Source organism: Thunnus thynnus, chromosome 5 (assembly GCF_963924715.1).
Source record: "Thunnus thynnus chromosome 5, fThuThy2.1, whole genome shotgun sequence".
In the NCBI taxonomy this organism is placed as follows: Eukaryota; Metazoa; Chordata; class Actinopteri; order Scombriformes; family Scombridae; genus Thunnus; species Thunnus thynnus.
In genome coordinates this window covers 5,730,556-5,751,193 of record NC_089521.1, presented here as the reverse complement: position 1 = coordinate 5,751,193, position 20,638 = coordinate 5,730,556, and the positions used below count along the sequence as shown (strand labels likewise).

Sequence of the window (20,638 nt, the reverse complement as noted above, 5' to 3'; positions counted from 1 at the left end):
TTCACACAGAGGCAAACAGTATCTGAAGGTGGAGATAGAGCTCACTAAAACCACATACTGAACACAGAAACCCACTTCTGTCTGAGCCAGAGCATGCCGTCATTAGCAGAAGAGTCTGCGTTTTCTTGGTATTCTGGTAAATATTTTGAGTGTTCAGTTCAGAGATTAAAGTCTGACAGTCATGTGCTCACCTTGTTACAGAGTGACATTGTTGAGAGGAGAGACTGATGCAACCCTGCTATCTATCACGTACACACAGCATTTTACAATAAACACACCTGAGAAAATGTAGTCAGATAAGATAAAACTTGTTGAAAATGTGGGCCATGATTGAAGATATGAATGAGAAAAATAATGGGGACGATAAAAAATGAATATAATGAAATAAACACGTTTAAAGGTGCTACGGTATGAACACTTTTTCAGATTGTGTCCACAACATTTATTAAAGACCTTTTTTTACAGCAGAAATTTTGACCTGTCAGCAAGAAAAGCACAAGTGTAATTAATATCATTGATCATGGCTCTGTTCCATGTTTAAGTGCCCCAGTAAGTCAAGACAGTGTGACAGTGAGCCAGCATGCAGGATACCAGCACCCTGAAACTGAAGCAGCTAAATGGAATTCAGCCATTGTTCATTTAATTATTTGTACCTGTGTTTTTCCTACAGGTCAATATGTCTTCTGTGAACACACCAGGGCCATGAAACTGCTAAACTTAAATGAAAAGCAATGAGGTTATTTGTTAAAATTGTGTTTTTCCTGCTCGTACATGTCAAAATGTCTGCTGTGAGTAAATATTATTGGTTAAGAGGCAGGATTTTGTAGTTATTTGCATTCAGATATATTCTGTTTCATCATCTTTTAGCCCCCAGATGTAATATACTGTAATACCAAAAATAAATGTATCCATGGCAGTTATTAGTAGTGAATGTGACTGAGCACACTTACTTGCTACTTGAGTAAAATTTTGAGGTACTTGTACTCTACTTGAGTATTTCCATGTCATGCTTTCTTAATTTAAACTCTTACTTCACTACATTTCAGACAAAAATATTGTAATTTTTACTCCACTATACTTCTTATTTGACAACTTTAGTTATTAGTAACTTTGCAGATTTAAGATTTCACACACAAATCATATGTTCAATTTATAAAACATGATACATTTATATACATCAAGCTACCCAACTGTATTTAAAGTGGTTAAAATAGTTTCTCTCTGCTAGCTGCAACATTAAGATGCTGCTTGTACATTAAAACATTAACAACAATAAAACAATATTATAATATACACAATGATATGACAATATGATAGGAGCCATTCTGCATGAGAACGTTTACTTTTGATATTCCAAGTACACATTTCTGATACTTATGTACTTTTACTGAAGTAAAACCTTGAATAAGATAAGTCTTTATTGATCCCAAGAGGGGAAATTCAACAGGACTTACTACATATACTACTTATAATGCAGTATATTTTACATTGTAGTATTTCTACTTTTACTGAAGTAAAGGATCTGCGTACTTATTCCACCACTGACCATTACTGAAAAGCAGGGTTCATAAAACGGTGGTAAACAAACAAATAAAACAAATAAAAAATAACAAATTGTAACAAACTGTCATTATACTTTAAGTGGGGCTATCAATAAACAGTTGTAAAGTGTCTACAATAAGTATTTATTAAGCTACACAGGTTATGTTTTATTTCTATTATTATCAGAATGTTACAGTTATATTTTATTATTAATATAACATGCAGACATATGAAAATATAACTGTATATATATAAAGAAAGGTATCTTGTCGCATACATGCTGTGATGTGTTCAGGTTACATTGACAATGTGTTTCCGTTGCTAACGCCCCTCAGAGGAGGCCTCTGATTGGTCCGCAGTGTTGCCCCCTCCTCCCCTCCCCCTCCCGTCCTGCAGAGCAAACAGTTTTCAAACGGCGGCTCTATCTTATCGTTTACCGGGGGTCTGGGCCGGCATGGACACTGTTTAACCGGGTTAAATTTACGCTTTAGCTTCAGTTGAAACTATTGTAGGCTTTTCCGGCCACATTTTGAATGTATGCAAAGCGAAAGCCTGCCCTTTCCCCCGCCTCCTGTCAAACGGTAGGAGGGCAGAGACAAGAGGAAAACAACCAGCCGATAACGTTAGTTTACCTTTTGAACTGGCTGTGCGCCGAGAGCTAACTTTTGTGGAGTTTAGTAACACTTAGCTCACCGTTAGCTCCGAATATAACAGCAGGACGACGTTGAACGCATTTTGTAGCCGCCTGTAGTGACGCTGGTAACGTTAGCTTCATAAACATGGTGACTTTGTCATCGGTAATGAGACCCCTGGCTTCTCAGCTACACCGACAGCTCGTCAGACAAGCCAAGAGTCACCGCATAACGCCCGTCAGGAGATGCAACCTCACGGCGTGCTCCAGCAAATATGTGCTGTCTCAGAGTAAGTAACTACTTATTTAGACAAGTTTTAGCTGTGCACAGTGCTCATCGTCTTTCTAGCGTGTGAACACAGATGTTCATTGTCTTACAGCTTCAAAGAGCACATCTTAATGCCAAACACCGCCCAGTGGCAGTGTGTGTTTGTGTCTGTGTGTGTGTGTGTGTGTGTGTGTGTATCAGCATGTCGGTGGTTGGGGTTTTGGGTCTCACTATGGCTCTTTCATTGCGGGTCACACGGCAGCATCTGTTAATGGTCACTCACTTTTGTTGTCATCTGAAAAAACGTGCACGGAGAGCATTTGGAAAGCTCGCGCTGGACTTTCCTCACCGCTGGATTTGGAGTAGACACTTCTCTGTAGATTGTGCTGTGTTTGAGGCCGACTGCTGGCTCCAGGTTTTCCAAGGAAATATTGATACCCCTGATCACTGCAGCATATAGGGGCCCTTTAAGCCCTTTGACCTACATAGGAGCCTGTATGTTCACTCACTACATATGTGTAGTGTCAGGCATGATGTCAGTTTGTTTGTAAATGCACAATTTCTGCACCTAGGTGGATCATGTGATAGATGCTGCATAAAATGTTAAAATTCATCTTAGGGCTGCAACTAATGATTGATTTCTTTATCGATTCATGTTAGTTATTTTCTCTATTATTTGATTTGTTGGTTAGTCCATAAAATGGTGAGAAATGTTGACTACTGTTTCCCAAAGCCCAAGATGAACCCTTAAATGTCTTGTTTTGTCCCATCCAACAGTCCGCAACCCAAACATACTCAGTTTATTATCATAGAGGACTAAGGAAACCAGAAAATATTCACATTTAAGAAGGTGGAAGCAGATCATGATAAATCAATTATCAAAATTGTTGGTGATTAATTTTCTGTCGATGGACTTATTGATTAATCAACTAATTGTTGCAGCTCTAGTCCACATTCTTTACTGTGTAGTTACAGGATACATCATGATAAACAGGTTGCATGCTAGTCCCATTTATTCCCTTTGTACTTTTGTATGAGTCATTCCCCTTCATTTCAAATGGCCTTTGAATATTTGAGACACCTCAACTCGTCTGACAAGTCACAACAACTTCCTCACCACACCTAAAAACTGAAGCCTTGTCTTGTTCACCATCTCGTGCCAACAACAAAGTCCACATGCATAAAACGTAGTAGATCTATGCGTCAGGGCTTTTATGTCCAATATCCATGACAATAAAGAGTTCATATTTAACTTTAACAAGCTTGTTGTACAGGACACTGGCTGGACAAAGCTTTATGAAAGTGCTTTTGGTTTGGCTTTGAAGTGGTCCCCAAGAAATTGGGTTTCTTGTTAGCCGTAGGGCCTGCCTTTTGATCTATCCCAATCCACTTACTTTTTCTCACAAAAAGACATTTCTGCTCTGCCTGATCCTCAGGTATAAACATCTGACTCACAGGAAAGTGGGGAGGCATCCTGCCATCATAATAATACGCATGATGATTGTGGTTTATTACAACTAAACCGACTATTACAACATCCTATTTTTCTTGGACTGGTCATTTCTGTTCTGTTGTAATAACATTAAAAGCTAATGGCCAAGATCTCAAACTGCAGCAACATTGTTAAAACAAAGAAAGATGAACAGTCACATAACCACACAGATTGGCAACTAACCCCCAGGTCAGGGGGGTTAAACTTTGAAACAAGTTTAAGTTTTCCTGTGCAATGAGGAATTCTTACCAACATTTCAGGTGTGCTCATTTTGAGTTTTACCTCCAGATAAAGTGATTTAGATAATCTGGCTTAAATGTCTGATAGTCTTCCTGCTTGTGTTTCTTGCCCAGTTTGACATTGATGTTGTTGTGTTCCCAGTAAAACCAGTGTTATCATGGCAGATAGCAATAACAGCCACACCTACAAAAATAAATTCCTAGTTGTAATAAACTGGAATTTTCAGTTGACCTAAATTACCCGATAGTTTTTCCTCTTACTGTCAGTTCCACCATGTAATGCAGATAGTTTCAGTCTTATCTGTGGGGGTTTTGAGATATCAACATCTTCTCTGGAACAGTGTTAACAAGGTGAATCAGTGGACAGTAGTTTCAGTGAAAACATTGAGCAATCCTTTGAAGTACCATACTACTGGCTTTGCATGTTTCAGCCAATCTGCTATGAACCGTACAGTATTTACATTATTGTCAATCATTTTCCAAGGCGTGTACTAGTGTTTTAGATTTTTAAAAATATAATTTTTTTTTTTTTTTATTGCGTCTTACATTTTTAACTGCTGTCATGCAGCTCTTGAAGCCATTCAGTGCTTTATAGTGTGTAATTCAGCTGTCATACACTTACAGTCTTGTGTCAATCTTGTGCGCTTTTATTGTTGTCAGATGCATGTTATTGTTGCATGATAATGCCATGCAGACATTTAAATATGCCTGCACTTTCAACTGCTGTGATTTTCATTCTGCATCAAAATGCATGGAAACTATTGACTTCCTGAAAGGTAGAAAAATCTCACAGATAACTTTAAAACAGCACAGCAATCTTTGCATCAAGTATTGTCAAGTCAGCATGAGCTGTGTAGTAAATAAGCCAAATGTTAAAAGTTGGGACGCTGGTCCATTGAGAAAGCTGCGTTAGCATTCTAGGCTTTAAAGGACAGGTTCACATTTTTTCAGTTTTTGCTTGCTGTAATCATACTGACCATGCCTCCAATGGAAGTGATGGGGGACAAAATCCACAGTTCTCTTTTTGTGCAAAAATATATTCCAAAGTTTATGTGAAGTAAATGTGAGGCTTCAGCAGTCTGAGTGAAATAACATGGCTTTCTGTCTCTATAGTACAGATTCCCTCTTTGTGTTTCCTCAGACAGCGTTTCATTGTTTAGCTGCAGCGGCAGATTAGTAACACAAAGAAAGAGTTAAGATTGTAATCTTGGAAGATGCTTGACTTGTGTAAGTCAGACTGATGAAGCCTTAGTGTTAACTTTGGTTGAACTTTAGATTCCCTCTTTGCACAAAAAGAGGATTGTGGTTGTCCCCCATCACCTTGAAAGCACACTAGGGAGAGATCTCATGAACAGCTAGTATGCACAGGAGGACTGATTACAGCAAGCAACAAATATTTCAGCATTCATATGAGCACTTGACTATAATTTTAAGACAGACTTGAGAAATTGTGAACTTGTCCTTTAAAGCTTTCATCCTGAGTAAAATCAGTGAATAGGCAGTGTTTCAGCATCTTGCACAAGGGCACCTCTGCAGGACAGATATTCACTGCTGGACTCAAACCTGTGCTCAGATTGAACAGGTCACTATATCCACACTTTCTGCTTTTCATACAGAAAACACAGCTAGAGATTCAGAACTCTTCATACACACTTGAAATGTTCTGATTTGCGCCACAGAAGCACTACAGAGTGACACAGAGCGATCAGAACAGCCTCGTCGCTGACAGTTAACCTAGTGAATGAGCATGAGCAATAACAGAGTCAGGCGGCCAGCTCCCCCAGGAGGAGTCGCTGAAATCTGATGAAGATGAAGGTCATCTCCCAGTCAGACCTGTTCAGCTTTGCTCTCAGCGGAAACCTTAAGCCCCGTGCTGGATGAATGGAGAGGAAAACAACAGACTGCACTGCTTTTGTGCCTCTGACAACTATTCTTGAAAGATAAGTTTTCTCTGTAGATTATGGTGAGGAAAGAGAGGGAAACTTTTTTTTTTTTTAATGTTTTTATGAGTGGAGTTAAAGTAGATTTAATGTTCTTTGGTGTTTGGGTGGATTTCAAGGGAACAGGAAAAGAAAGAGGGGGGGAAGGGAAGGAAAGTGGGGTTTCGGGTAATTAGAAGTCAGGTCCCGTTGACAGACGTTGGCTCAAGCTGGCGGTTTGACCGGCCAGAGGTCCTGGTCTGATTCTCCTGCTGTGGAGGGGAGCTGGGGGCGTGCCAGGACATTCCGCGTGTCACTTTCTGTACAGCCAGCCCACTTCTTTTTTATTTTGTGATTTCCTTTAAGGAAAAAAAAAAGTAAGCAGACTAGAAGGAAGTACTATTGCTCACTTGCTCCTTTTTCATTCAGTCAGTTCAGAGAGACGGGAGAGGATTGTGTGTGTCTATCTACCACTATCACTGAAGTTTGAATCATTTTTTATGAGGAAACTTTGAGTTTTTTTTTTTTTTAATTTCAAAATGGACTGTTGCAAAATGCAGGAAGCAGCAGAGTACAACATGAAAAGTAGGTGTCAGCATTTTTTTCTTGTTTGACCTTCATATGTACAGCGGACACTGTGAGTTCTGTCTGTTTTTCTATTTCTAATTCCTCCAACTCAACTTTTTCAATTCCATCCTCTTCCTTCTTCTCCTCCTCTTGCCACTCCTCTCCTCCAGTGCATCCCATGTGGCAGGGACCCCTCGCGGTACCCGGAGGCGATCGCCAGTCTCCCATCGACATCGTGGTGCGAAAGAGCGTCTTTGACTCGCAGATGAAGCCTCTGGTCACCGACTACGACCCGCAAACCTGCCAGCAAATCTGGAACAACGGTTACTCCTTCCTGGTTGAGTATGATGACACCACAGACAAGTCCAGTAAGTTCACAAACATATTCCCAAAATAGGTTATATTAATAGCCCAGTCATTCATTTCTATGAGTCACTCTATGGTTTGTTCCATCTCACTTTCATATTAAGTGTTGTGTTGTAGATTTTAGAGCAAGTCAGCAGTTTCCCTTTAAATCTGGACAGATTGAAAGGAGCTCTCAACCATGGGGAATGCATATTTTGATCTACACAAGGGGATAATCTCCCTCTACACCCCCTCTTTAAGAGCCCTCACTCTGTAGGAAAAGCCAGTAATCAATGCTACACTGAAAGCCGCTGATAAAAACCACAACTGCCACGTGCGTCTGGTGACTGTCATGTGACTCATGTGTCTCTCTTGACCCCACGAACTGCAATATAGACTGTTTCAAAGTGTCAGTAGGTTTATAGACTACTGATTATAATTAGTGGGCTGCATCAAAAGACTGCAAACCATAATTCTCTAAATATAGAGCTATTTAACTTATTTGGTAAGCATTACAGTAGTTTTAGAGGTGCAACATCAACCAGTTTATAGCAGTCACATGCTCCCAGGCTTTGTGTTATGACCTTATTCTGGTGCTGAGAGAACAAAAACAGGTTTATAACAGTGAAATGTGAAGAACAGTATTTTATTACAGTAATATAAACAAAGAAACAATGCAGGGATCTTGGCATGACAGCAGGTACTAAAACTTGAGATTATTTTTTGAGTTCAACATGTTATGCTGCAGTATCTTTCCCTTATCTGTCGGTGGTTTTGCAGGCGTTGCTGCTTTAAGGTTAATTGCAGCCTCTAAAGATAATGTTTCCTCAATGTTTCTGGGTCAGTGTTACTGTCTGAATAACCTGCTCTCAGCAGACGCCCTGTGTGTGTGTGTGTGTAATCATTTCCTCTTTCAGGTTGCATCAGAATAAATGCCAGACAGTTCCAGTTGTGATCCAATGTGACTGTCCCTTTTGTATGGTTTTAGTAGGGTTGTGAAATCAGTAAGAATCAAAAGTATGATGCACTGATCCACATGTCCTCTCATTCCCCGGCGCAGTGCTGAAAGGTGGCCCCCTGCAAGACAAATTCAGGCTGTGTCAGTTCCACTTCCACTGGGGTGAGAACAACACCTGGGGGTCAGAACACACCGTGGACAGGAGGCTGTTTCCCGCAGAGGTATTGTCTGTACTGTAGCATGCAAACACAAACACATACTGTTAGTTCACATGAGACTGAAAGTGCCCCTCCACTCAAAAATGTGTTTTTCTTCTTGTACTTCAGTTGGATATTTGAGCTTCACTGTGCAGAATGATGTTTGTGCAGAGTTTGACACTAGAAGACTGTTTTCACATTCAGGGGGAAAGTTTCTCTGAGCTCAGCTTAAATCTCAGTTTAAGGTTTGTACAGGATTTATGACATCACAACTAGTTTGGAAACCCATCGTGGTCCATTATGCAGCTTACAATAGTGTGATATGCACATACACAGTGAAGTAAGAGATATCTTGCATCCAACAATAAAATTGTTGAAATCAAAAAAATGTACATATTCATAGATTCTGGATTTTTCAGTGAGGGAGAAGGAGTAGATGTCATTTGAAGGATTTAAAGAAGGTAACTGAATTATATAACTGATAATAATCATTGATATTGGGATGCTGCAGTAGCAATAGACGGTAGTGGTGCTACGGATCATAGTTGATCCATGATCTGTACGGATCACCCCTCACAGTTCAGCATGCATGTGAACCGCGGATTAATTGCAAAATTTAATGTCTCATTTAAAATAAAGTAAACAAACTGCTGTAAGTACAAGTCATAGACAGACAGCGCGTCGCTAACAGGGATTCTGAAGAGCAACGACTAAACCAGCATTTAACGGGTCGGTAGTAACATCTGCAGCTTTGTTTACACGCCGTTTAATGTGCTGCAGCTGAGCAGCTAATTAGTTACGTAGCTACTAACTGATGTTAGCGGTGCACTTTTCCCCGGTGAATGTTTGTTTGGTGGCTCGTTCAACAAGCTAAGCTGCAGGACAAGACGTGTGTTCATGTTTGTAAGTTATCATCCAGTTTTGATGATGTGGACACAGGCTGTTGTTTGATTCACTACCATGTTTAAAAGAGGAAGGTATCATGCTTCATATTGCAATTTAATTTAACAATTGAGCTTTGAATATTTTATATATTTTAAACATTGGACATCTTGAATGTTGTTTTCATTTAAGACCATGGGCAACAGTTCCATGCTGTAAGCGTTTAACAGAATATATGGAATACAAAGTTTTATTTGTCTCCCCTTTTTTTTTTTTTTTTGCTGATCCAAAAAATGATCTGATCCATGACTCAAATAAGTGATACGATCCAAACTGTGAGTTTTGTGATCTGTTGCACCCCTAATAGACGGTCACATAAACACTACACCATGGGAAGCAGCAAAGTATGAAATAGAGTATGAATATATTCTGTAATAATATCCTTCCCAAAAGATTTGTGCTGTAAAACTGACAAAAAAGCAAAACAATATCTCGGTGATATCAATTTACCATTTAGGAGATGCTTTTATCTACAGAGCCTCACAACATCGTGAGCCTCTCTGATACAGTCACATTTAACATTTTAAAGCTGCTATAACAAATATTTTTATACTAACAATGGCTCACACTCATAGATTTTTTCACTTGACTCCACAGTTCTCCTCAGCTCTACGGTGCGTTTCAGCACCTTTCAGCTCATTGTTTTGGTTTTATGGCCCAAAATATAACTGTTTCTATTTGGCAGCAGGAAGTTGTTTTTAGTGAAAAACTCTAAATAGCAGGTAGACAGTTGCTGTAAAAAAGCCCTGTTATTGTAGCATGCTAAGTACAGAGGCACCGCAGTTACAAGTGTGTGTGTGTGTGTGTGTGTGTGTGTGTGTGTGTGTGTGTGTGTGTGTGTGTGTGTGTGTGTGTGTGTGTGTGTGTGTGTGTGTGTGTTGTCATGTGACCAAGCCACTGAATGGAAAAAGTCAGATATGCAGTATAGGCACTATAGAAAGCAGGTAACAAAGAAAGAAAGAGAGAAAGAGAATAAATTTACACTTAATCCTCTGCAATCACTTTCCACAAGAACAAATGTTTTCTTAAAGGTTAAAAGAAGAAAACAAACATCCAACATTGCACTATCTAAACAGTGTAAATGTTGACTCAGTTCTCAAGCACTTTTTGCTATTTATGTCCCCCTCTTGAAATGCATGGAAAAATACTGAGAGTTACTCCTCCTCTATTGGCTGTATCGCTGCTATCAGGCATACATCTGCAGCTTTGATTCAGCTGTTTCTCTTTATGTCAATAAAGCCAAACTTAAACATAAAAGGTGTGTTTGCCTCTCACCAGGTGGGATTTGACACTCACCTTTTACCACAGAACATCTATTTTCATGTTTTTCCATAAACTTAAGCACACTTATGTAACAGGAGGTTCCACTCACTGTGTGTGTGTGTGTTTGTGTGTTTTTTTGTTTGTGTTTGTGTGTGTTTCCGTCATGTATGTGTCCTCTGCTGAGCCCTTATTGGTGGTGCTGGGAATGTGTCTACGTCATGGGTTCTCATCACTCAGCAGTCTTTGTTCGACTGCGTGTGTGCGGAGGATCAAGTTACAGTCCTGACTGACAACTTTGTTTCATCTTTGCATGTAAATGGCCTTTGTGTGTGTGTGTGTTTCCCACAATTAACACAATTATCTGCTACTTAATCTACAATTATCCAAGCACTGCCATTACTTGAGCTCTGCATTCATTTTATTTTCTTAGAATATAATACAATACATGTATAATGCAGAATGTAAAATACATCACAGCAAGTTCAAAATAAGTCAGCCACAAGGAGAAATGTATTTTGAGCAGACAGAGGAAGGGGAGGAGGAATTAGTGGGTCATTTGGAGGACACAGAGTGAGTCTAGGATCAGGACGGAGGGGTTAAAAAGATCAAGGTTATAGTTTACACTCACACACTTATTTACACGTGAGTTCATGTGTTACTATGTGTGTCCTCAGCTCCACTTGGTCCACTGGAACTCTGACAAGTACAGTCTGTTCGAGGAGGCAGTGATGGAGGACAATGGGCTGGCTGTTATCGGAGTCTTTCTTAAGGTACACCACACACACATACTGTACGCACACACACACACACACACACACACACTCACACACACACACGCTTTGAAATCCCTGAAATAAGTACAGGGGAAACATTGAGTGACACAGACAGACATGTTGCATGAACATGTACATTTCTCTTTAATCTGCCTGAACATGTCAAGGAGCACAATGTCAGTTAGGCTATATAACCTGCAAGTGATGTAGCTGCTGCACTCAGGCATAAAGGTTTACATTGTTTACAACCTCACAATCAAGCTTTTGATTTCAACAGCAAATATGACTATATGATTGAGAAGATATTAAATGGTATGATCAATAATATAAGAAGATATGGCTGAATATAAACATAGCTGCTGAAACAGTAGAAGGGTGCAAACAGTTAAACCCTCTTTACACAGGCCTACTTGTGTTTCCCCCTTGAAATCTTCATAGACTAACTTATAGACTACACAGTACACATAATTCCCAGAGCATTTCTAAATAGTTCAATGAGATTTTCCCGCATGTAGCGCTATAGAATCACAATCATCTAAAATTAGAAAATGTGTTTAGTCAATCACATTTCTATAAAACCATGGAGTTCTATTCCTAATTGTGTTCAAAAGAATCAGGACTTTCTAGTCAATTTAATCTTACAAGTAAGCAGAAATATCTGAAGGCATGACTGCTGAAATTTAAAAAAATACCTGCGTGCGAAAGCTTCACAAAGTCGCTCTGCAGACGGCTGGACTTCATTGTTTTTATTTTTTGTGGATTTATTATAATTGACATTATAATATTTATCCTCATTGTTTTTGTACATAACAAAGTTCACTGCTTCCCCTCTTACAAATGAAGACATTTGAAGACATCGTCGGACCTTGAACTACAAAAGAATATATTTTAAGACATTTTAAGACTCTTAAAGGACCGTGGGGACTCTGATATTGTGTATACAGCTTTGCACTGTGACTACAATCCAGATTAATGTCTAATCCTCGTGTAGGTGGGGAAGAGACACGAGGGGCTGCAGAAACTGGTTGACGCTCTGCCTGCAATCAGACACAAGGTCAGTCCACAATTATACACAATCTCTCTCTCTCTCTCTCTCTAGTTACAGTAACAGCACTTTATCAGAAGGTAGGTACTGACGCCCTCTAGTGGTTCATTAGAGACAATACAGGAGTCATCAGACAGACCTCTACAAGGCAACAGAACATGTATGAGTAACAACGGGCCTCTTTGACCAAGTAGTCCCAGGAGCTGAACTCAGGAAGTAAATCTGGAACAAAAATCATTGTAACACATTCCTGTTTTTGTATCCACTGCATGTGACGATAAGACAAATTAGATTGGCCATGGATCAAAGAACAGCTTTGCAGGCAATGAGGCAACTACACAGAATCAGACTTAGAACTACAGCTGTATTACACATATTATTACTAAAGAAAGTCCTTAATTTTATTTACACATCCTAAGGGTTAAACAGTACACAGTACATCCTAGTAGTTACCATTAGAAGCTATATAAAGCTTAAAATCATGTCTATTTTTATGTTGGTGATTGTATCATTTGAAGGTGACTGAACTGAGGTCATAGTTTGTCCTTGTAAAGCACTGCTACCACACTGCTTATCACTAATAATGGACGATAAGGTTGCTGTTTGTCCAGTAAGTTGATAAAGTGTGACAGCTGAATAATACATCCATTCATTGTGTCATACTCACTTTCAACACATTACTAACTTTGCGTCAACAGTGCAACAAGTTTCCACCTCGGCCCTGTTTGTTTCCTGGCCGTAATATTAAAAACAATTCACCTCACAGGCACCTTAACTGACCGTGTGTTGTGTCCCGTGTGCTCGTCTCTTGCTGTCTGCAGGACAGTGTAGTTGAGTTTACCAGGTTCGATCCTGCCTGTCTGTTACCCAGCAACACCGATGACTACTGGACGTACCACGGCTCTCTGACAACACCTCCTCTGACAGAGTCTGTCACCTGGATCATTATGAAGCAGCACATAGAAGTCAGCCACGACCAGGTGTGTTTGTGTGTGATAACCAATGTAATTTGGCTTTCATGAGAAGAATCGCCACTCCGCTAGTTTTGCTGAACCACTAAAACACATAGTTCACTTGTGGTCATACTGTGGTGGTACAGAGGGATGTATCTTTTCATTCACAATTAGCCACAGTGATATACGTTTGTCATTTTAGCCGGCAAACGGAAACCCACTGAGCCTTAAGCCTCGATTTTTCTCACTTGTAAGAAACAGGATTTCTTTTTTCTCCTGGTGTTGCTGCTCTAAATACTGCTGTGTTGAGTCACGTCCTGATGCATCTCTTCCTCATCATCAGTGTAGTTACTAGATGATGGTCTATGGTTCCTGTTAAGTTCTGTGTATTGCTGTGATCAGATGTGTTTTCAGCTTGTTCTGAAAACACATCCAAGTGGCCAGTTAATCAATGAACCCATTTTAAAGGATAGTTCACAGTTTTTTCAAGTCTGTCTTAAAACAACAGTCAGGAGCCCAAATGAACATTGAAACATGTTTTTCTTGCTGTAATCATTCATCCTGGTCATACTGACCTTTAGAAGATCCCTTCATGATGCACTTACAATGTAAGTGACGTTGGCCAAAATCCACAGTCCTCCTTCTGTGCAAAAATATATTTAAAAGTTTATCTGAAGCTAATATGAAACTAATATGAGTCAAATCAAGTAGATAAGTTTCATCGTTACAGTCTTTTTAGAGGCAAAGTTCATCTTTTTGTTACTATACTTCCACCACAGCTCAACAGGGAAACACAAAAAGGGAATTGATGGTAAAAAGACTGTAAATGTGCCAGATATCCACTTGATATGACTAACTCAGACTGCTGAAGCCTCATATAAGCTTCACATCAACTTTTAAATGCATTTTTGCACAAAATGACTGTGTGAAAACACAGTTTTGGCCTCCATCACTTCCACTGAAAGCACATTTGAAGGGGATCTTTTCACAGCCAGTATGAACAAGAGGAATGATTACAGTGAGGAAAACCTCTTTCAGTGTTTATATGAACACCCGACTGTTGTTTTAAGACACACTTGAAAAACACGTCCTTGAAGGCTGAACTGAAATCTAGACCAACTGCTAGAAGGCTTTTGTTGTCTTTTCCAAATAAAACTTTCTCTAGAGCTTGACTCAGTCGCAATTATTCAAAATGACATTAAGAATGGGCTCCAGAATATAAAAGACAACCCTGTTCAGTAGCTCAGCCTTATTTCAACAATGCTAATGACGTTTAGGTGTGTCCAACTATTTGCACAATGAGGAAACTTTCACTAAACCTCATAACACGAGGCCTGTTTAAGACTCTTTTTTTTCTTGCCCCCTTCAGCTGGCGGTCTTCCGGAGCCTTCTGTTCACCTCGGCTGAGGAGGAGGTACAGAAGAGCATGGTGAACAACTTCCGCGTGCAGCAGCCTCTCCGGGGTCGCACCGTCCGCTCCTCCTTCACCCCCTTCCTACAGGAGTCGCCGTCAGCCGAAGGCGACAATCACACCCACTGACGCTGCTAGAACCAGTACACACATCCTCTCACACAGTAACACATGACCACCGTTACACACAGTAACCGTACCAAAACTACTGTCCACAAACTTTGTTCCGTCACAGCACAATGTTGCTGATATGAATATTTGCAGCTGAAAACATACTTTACGGTATGACAACGTTTCCTCCGAGGAACTTCAGTTACGCTAAGTGCTGTTCCTCTGTCATCGAGTGAAAAGATTTTTTTAATTGACAAACAGTTAACAGTTATACATAGAGGATGTAGGAAGACGCGTATTTCTGCTTAGTCGAGATTTTAAATTTTTCTTTAGATTTTTCAGATTTTGGTTTGACTGACCAATAACCAATAAGGGATGGTTGCTGTGGGGAAAATATGTAGTTTTACTGATTTTTATTAACATGAATTGTATTTATTATAAATCTACGGTTTATTGAGTTACTATACATAAGGTTGTACCTGCAACTTAAGGTAAAAAATAAGCTGAAGGTGCAAACTCAACTGTACTGTGTGCAGGCCACAGTCTTTACTTCAGCAGAGTCTGCTCTGACTTCCCGGTGGTGATGGTTTTATCCATATAAGGAGGCTGGAGCTGCTGCCAGTTTACAGCACAACACCCAGGAGATTTGAACATACTAGTGTTCTCATCTGGGCAGTGTCTCTCCAGCACAATACATATATTTCAAATGTCAAGCTTTTTATACCACAATGTCACTTTTTAAGTCTTTTATGGATGCTCGTTGGGTTTATGGCTGATTTAGTCATCTATACATTATTAAGAGGAACAGAATGTATGTTTTCTCGATCTGTTACAAATAGGTTTTGCTGTATTCAATACATCTCAATATTTTTATTGCATTTGTTTTCTACAGTAAAGGAACTCTATTAAGCCTTGGTTCTTCTGTTCAGAAGAATGTTACCAATACGCACAAACATGCCAAGATACTGTAGTATTTTAGGAATATTCTGATTGAAATGAGCAGTTCTTCTTCCATAACTCTGTCTTACTTCAGTCTCATGTATCATAACCACAGTGCCTTACATGTTGTCTGCATGACTCACTGCTATCGGCAGAGTTTCCCCCAAACACAATCTGAGCATGAGAAGTATCTCTGTTCCGTACCTGTTCTCTACAGCTACAGTTCAAGCACAGCACGTGACGTCTGCTCACAGTAACATTTGAGACTCAGCTGATGTTTACTTAGGAGAAGAAACTCTTCACCTCATTCTTCTTCGTTTGAAAGAAGTAAGTCAGTGATTGAAAGCAGAGCTCCTTCATCGTCACACGGCTGTGCTTCAGACAGTCAGCTGAGGAACATTGTAGAGGAATCAGGTAAACCTGGACCTGCTTTAACATCCAGGTCGACTCATTGAATCGGGCTGATATTGAAAAAGATCTGCTATCTTCATCCGTCTGTCTGGTTTTGTCAGTTTTCTGTCCTCTCATGTTTGTTTATTTTTGTGAAAAATGAATCAGAGTAGCGTGATAGGACAAATTAAATTAAGCTGTTTCCGGTTCAGGAAAATGGTGAAAAGAATCACAAATGTTATGTTGAGACTCCTAACTAGTCTGAACTTCTACCATCTTTATTTTAAAATAAAGTGAAAATGCACAAAGGACACTACCTTTAACAGCTGTGGTAAATACATTTAAGTATAGACAGGTGACACAGTGGGACCAACTGACAACTGCACAGCAGCCTTGTATATCACTTTGCCTGCTTCCACTATTTGAGCTACTTACGTTAAAGTGTATTTGATGTACCTTATCCAGAGCTTTATAAACTCGAAACTGAAGGTAAATCAAGCACTCTATGTTTTTAACTTAATTCAGGACTTATCATGACAACGCTGCAGTTGTCTCGCTGCAGGTTGTCTCAGTGCAGATGAGGATATTGCACTTAAGAGCAAGCCCAGACAACCTTGCATCATGTAAAAGAAGTCTGACAGTCCGCTTGCTTTGGCACAGGCCCAGTGGCTCACCGGATGAATCTTACTTTGCAGCTTTGTTGGGAAGAGAAAGAAAGATTTGAAGAAAAGATGTAAGAGAAAGGTGGGCAGATGGAAAGGTAGAAAGGAGAAAGAAAGCAGAAATTAACACACAAACTGTTTATCAGAATTGTATGATTTCACATTTCTTGCTTCAAGACAAGAAACTATAATTGCACTAAAAACTATAAAACCACTTCAAAGAGCGCGTACATGGCCATTATCCTGCGTGTGGGTTTCCTCCGCTGACATACAGTGGGGTTGAGGCAGGGGTGAGAGGTCACGGTTGTCTTTATAATCCCTCAGTAACAAAGCAACTGTCCAAACTGGCCCTCCACCCCTTTTCAAATAGCCTGTCCTCCCCGCACACAGAGGCACACATCAGGCATACACACTCCGGTAGGTCCTCCACAGTTGAGGCCTAGCATGAAGCCACACACTGAATATACTAACTGGATTTGCATTGAAAAGATGTGACACTTAAGTGATGTGCACTGAGCGACGCTAACTTGTTGTGAAGGCCGCAGACTCGCTACATAAACACTGAAGGGGCCGCAGGTGGCAGGTTTGAGAAGATATTTGAAAAGCAGTTAGGATTTTAGCGTGGACTTCTGGGAATGCTGCGTGCTTGCTTTTTGAACACATAATGCAATAGAGAATGTATGTTTGATGTATTATAACAACATGGAGACAAGGGACCCAGTACTGCCTTCATCTTGTACAGCTGTATTTGATGTATTTGAATCATACACCATGACCTGCCTTCATGTTTCATGGCATTATATTCATGTTCAGCTTCTTTATTATGCCTTTTTTTATTTTTTATCAATGCAATGAATATAATTATATATTCCAATACAAATGTTCAGTCTGTGGAAATTGTTTGTCTAAATTTTCTTCTTTGTTAAAGTCAGTGATACAGCATCAGAAATCCATTTGAGGTGATTTTCTTGTTGCATCTCGTGCGTCTTCAGGAATTCACAATCTGCTTGGACTTCTCCTGACTTGTATCACTGAGTCTGCCTTTTTTAAAGATGCGATATATCTCAAAATGATGTCACCATGCTGTATTTTCTTCATGATGTTTTTCATCATCTGTACCTCTTGCCTTCTGTATCCCTGTGTGATGTTTTAGCAGGTGTGTTAGCCCCGGGCTCATTGAACATCTAGTTGTGTATGCTGTACACCATATGCAGTACATATTATAGCTGTTTTTGTTCAGTGGGAGGCCAACATTCCTGTCCTGCAGGGGCTCCACTAGGTCCATCTCCCCACCCAGCATGCCTTGCTCCACCTGGATGCCTCCTTATAGGCCTCCATCCAGATGGGCAACCAGGAAGTGTTTTGCTCCCAGAGACCCTTGCTCTCTGGGGGAATGTAGAAAACAACAGTTGAAAAAATGGCGTGCGTGTTGATCACATGATATAGATGTAAAGATGATTTTGAAGAAACTGACATTAATAGATTGTGTACATCAATAAAATCATGTGTGATGTAAAAAAAGATGTGTATCTGTTTTTTTTTATATTTGTGTCCCCATAACCACAGTAGACATCTATGTATTCACTATCTTTAACAGAACACACCTAAATCATCACTGGTCCAGCCAATTAGTTTCAGAAGTCAATTGAATGGAAATCACCTTGGTTGCAGATACAGGTATATTTATCAGGCAGAGTCCAGTTAAATCAATCATTAAGAAATAGAGTGTGCATGCAAAAAGGAGACTAGTGAGGGAGGACACTATGAGACAAATGACAACTCTGAAGGTGTTCCAACCCTTAGAGGCTGAGACTGGAGAGACAGTACAACAGTTGGCCAAGTGCGTCACCAGTCACAGTTTTATGGGAGAGCTGCAAAGAGAAAGTCACTCTTAAAGAACCTCACAAGACATCTTGGCTACAGTTATCAGAGGGCACGTGGGAGACTGAAGTCAGCAGCAAGAAGCTTCTACGGTCTGATGAGACCAAAAGTGAGCTTTTTGGCCATCAGACTAAATGCTAAACTACCATCGGCATCCCCACCATGAAGCATGTTGCCACCACCTGATGAAAAGTGTTTCTCTGCAGCAGGTCCTGGATGGTTTCAGGTAGAGGGGGAAATAAATGCAGCAAAATGAATGGGAAACCTGGCACAGTCTGAAAGAAACCTGCCAGTCGAGAGAAGACTTGTTTTTCCCAGCAAGACAATAAACCCAAGAATAAAGATTCTGGAGTGGTAGAGTCTAAGGCCAGATCTCACACCTCACTCCCAGCCACACGTTGTGGCTGAATCTGACACAGCTTGAGCTGTTAAGTTTTACAAAGAAGAATGGGAAAGATTTCAGTGTCCAGATGTGCAAAGTTTATACAGACCCATCCACACAGACTCAAGCTTGTAACTGCTGCCAAAGGTGCATCTACTAAATACTGACTTGGCAGGTGTGACTACTTGTGTGTAAATGCTAACATGTGTTTAGACTTTTATATATATAATTAATTTAATCACATTAAAGGGTAAAGCCACATTAAATCTACTTTGATTCAATGTTGTGAAACAACCAAACCTGAAAAACTCAGAACACCAAAACACCAAAATGGGGACCATGTTTGACAAAGCTGCTGCTTACAAACTGTCCCAGTTTTTCTATGAAATTATTCAGTAGCTATGTTTCCATTGTTCTTCCAGCAGACCCACCTGACCCAATTCCTCTCTAAACCTGAACCAGAGCAGGAACAAGTTTGAAAATAAAAAAATGTTGGTCACTGCTTCTCTGTATCAAACCCCCACCCCATCCCCACTGATACCTTTGAAGCCCCCTGACACGAAGAGGGGATGTTTGATGGCCCCCACCCAGACACCTGGGGTCCTATGGGTGGGATGTTTACTCTGTTATACACTGTTACCACGGCCGGGTGTGATATGGTCCTCCACCTAATTCAAACCAAAGAGATGGCGATTGAAGCTGACCTCTGGGGGTGTTTATTATGCTTGGCTGCAGGGGAGAGGGGCCTGGGTCTACAGGGACACACCAGTCCGTCTCTACTGGGTTTCCCCTGATTGTATGAATCTGTACAGACTGACTGGAGACCCCTAAGCTTTGAACAGTACAATGTGTGTGTGACTTTATGCATACACATGTGTCTTTGTAGTCAAAGTGAAAACATTTTAGAACCGCTGAATGAAATGTGACTAATTACGCTGCACATACAGCACAATCTGGATCTGGATGTTGCTGAGCTGGTTTCACCCGAAAACTGGCTCACACATATGTTTGTCTGTGTCCTGTTTGAGGTGATCACATCTCTGAATAACTGCTAACAGGGTAGTTTTCAACTTCCTCTTTTCCTGACAAGCTCTGTTGCCCTAAGATCTGGTCCTTATACAAACACATGGTCCTGTCTTTGACAACACATAGTGAAATAAGAAAGGAAAAGGCTGGTGAAATTATATCTTCTTATTGTCAGCAAATCCCACAAAAAAACCCCAAAACTAACATTGTGTTAGTCCGTCTTGCAATATATTGACTTCCCTACTCTGTCTGTGGCACTCAATCTCAAGCCCATTGATATGTACTATATGTAGTAAAGCGTAGTAAATCATTAAAAACAAGTCATAAATATATAATTCAGATGTCAAAAAATGCTGAATATTTTTTTAAAACAGCTGGGCAGTGTAGCTTTTAGCAAAGATTACTTAAACAGGAGGAAATAGTGCATTTATTGAGGACTATTTTCAATTGTGGATTAATACACGTTTGGTGCTCTAGTGATTACCATATTGACCTGAATATAGGACAGTATTTTATTCTGCCAATTATATTTTGAAGAAGTGGGAGTCATCTATTCGAGGGCTAGACAATTACACGTTCACAACATCTGATATTCTTTTTGAATGTGGAGAACACCTGTGTAACACCAGCTTCTACAAAGAGTGTTGCATTATTGTTGTTCGTAGCCTCATTGTTGCTAGGCTAGTCTGTTTATAGTATTGT

At 40.1% G+C, this 20,638-nt stretch overlaps 1 protein-coding gene across 2 annotated transcripts; it reads left to right on the top strand.

Moving 5' to 3' along the window:
* The first annotated feature begins 1,939 nt into the window (after positions 1 to 1,939).
* Positions 1,940 to 18,053, top strand: ca5a (carbonic anhydrase Va). Of its 2 annotated transcripts, none has more exons than XM_067588846.1 (7): positions 1,940 to 2,463; positions 6,829 to 7,026; positions 8,064 to 8,182; positions 11,038 to 11,133; positions 12,128 to 12,190; positions 13,003 to 13,161; positions 14,504 to 18,053. In XM_067588846.1, the coding sequence occupies exons 1-7, from the start codon at positions 2,322 to 2,324 to the stop codon at positions 14,672 to 14,674; spliced, it is 948 nt and encodes a 315-aa protein (XP_067444947.1). In that variant the 5' UTR covers positions 1,940 to 2,321; the 3' UTR covers positions 14,675 to 18,053. The 2 variants fall into 2 exon arrangements, with proteins under 2 accessions (XP_067444947.1, XP_067444948.1); XM_067588847.1 differs by lacking the exon at positions 1,940 to 2,463 and adding an exon at positions 5,969 to 6,676.
* The last annotated feature ends 2,585 nt before the right edge of the window (positions 18,054 to 20,638 follow it).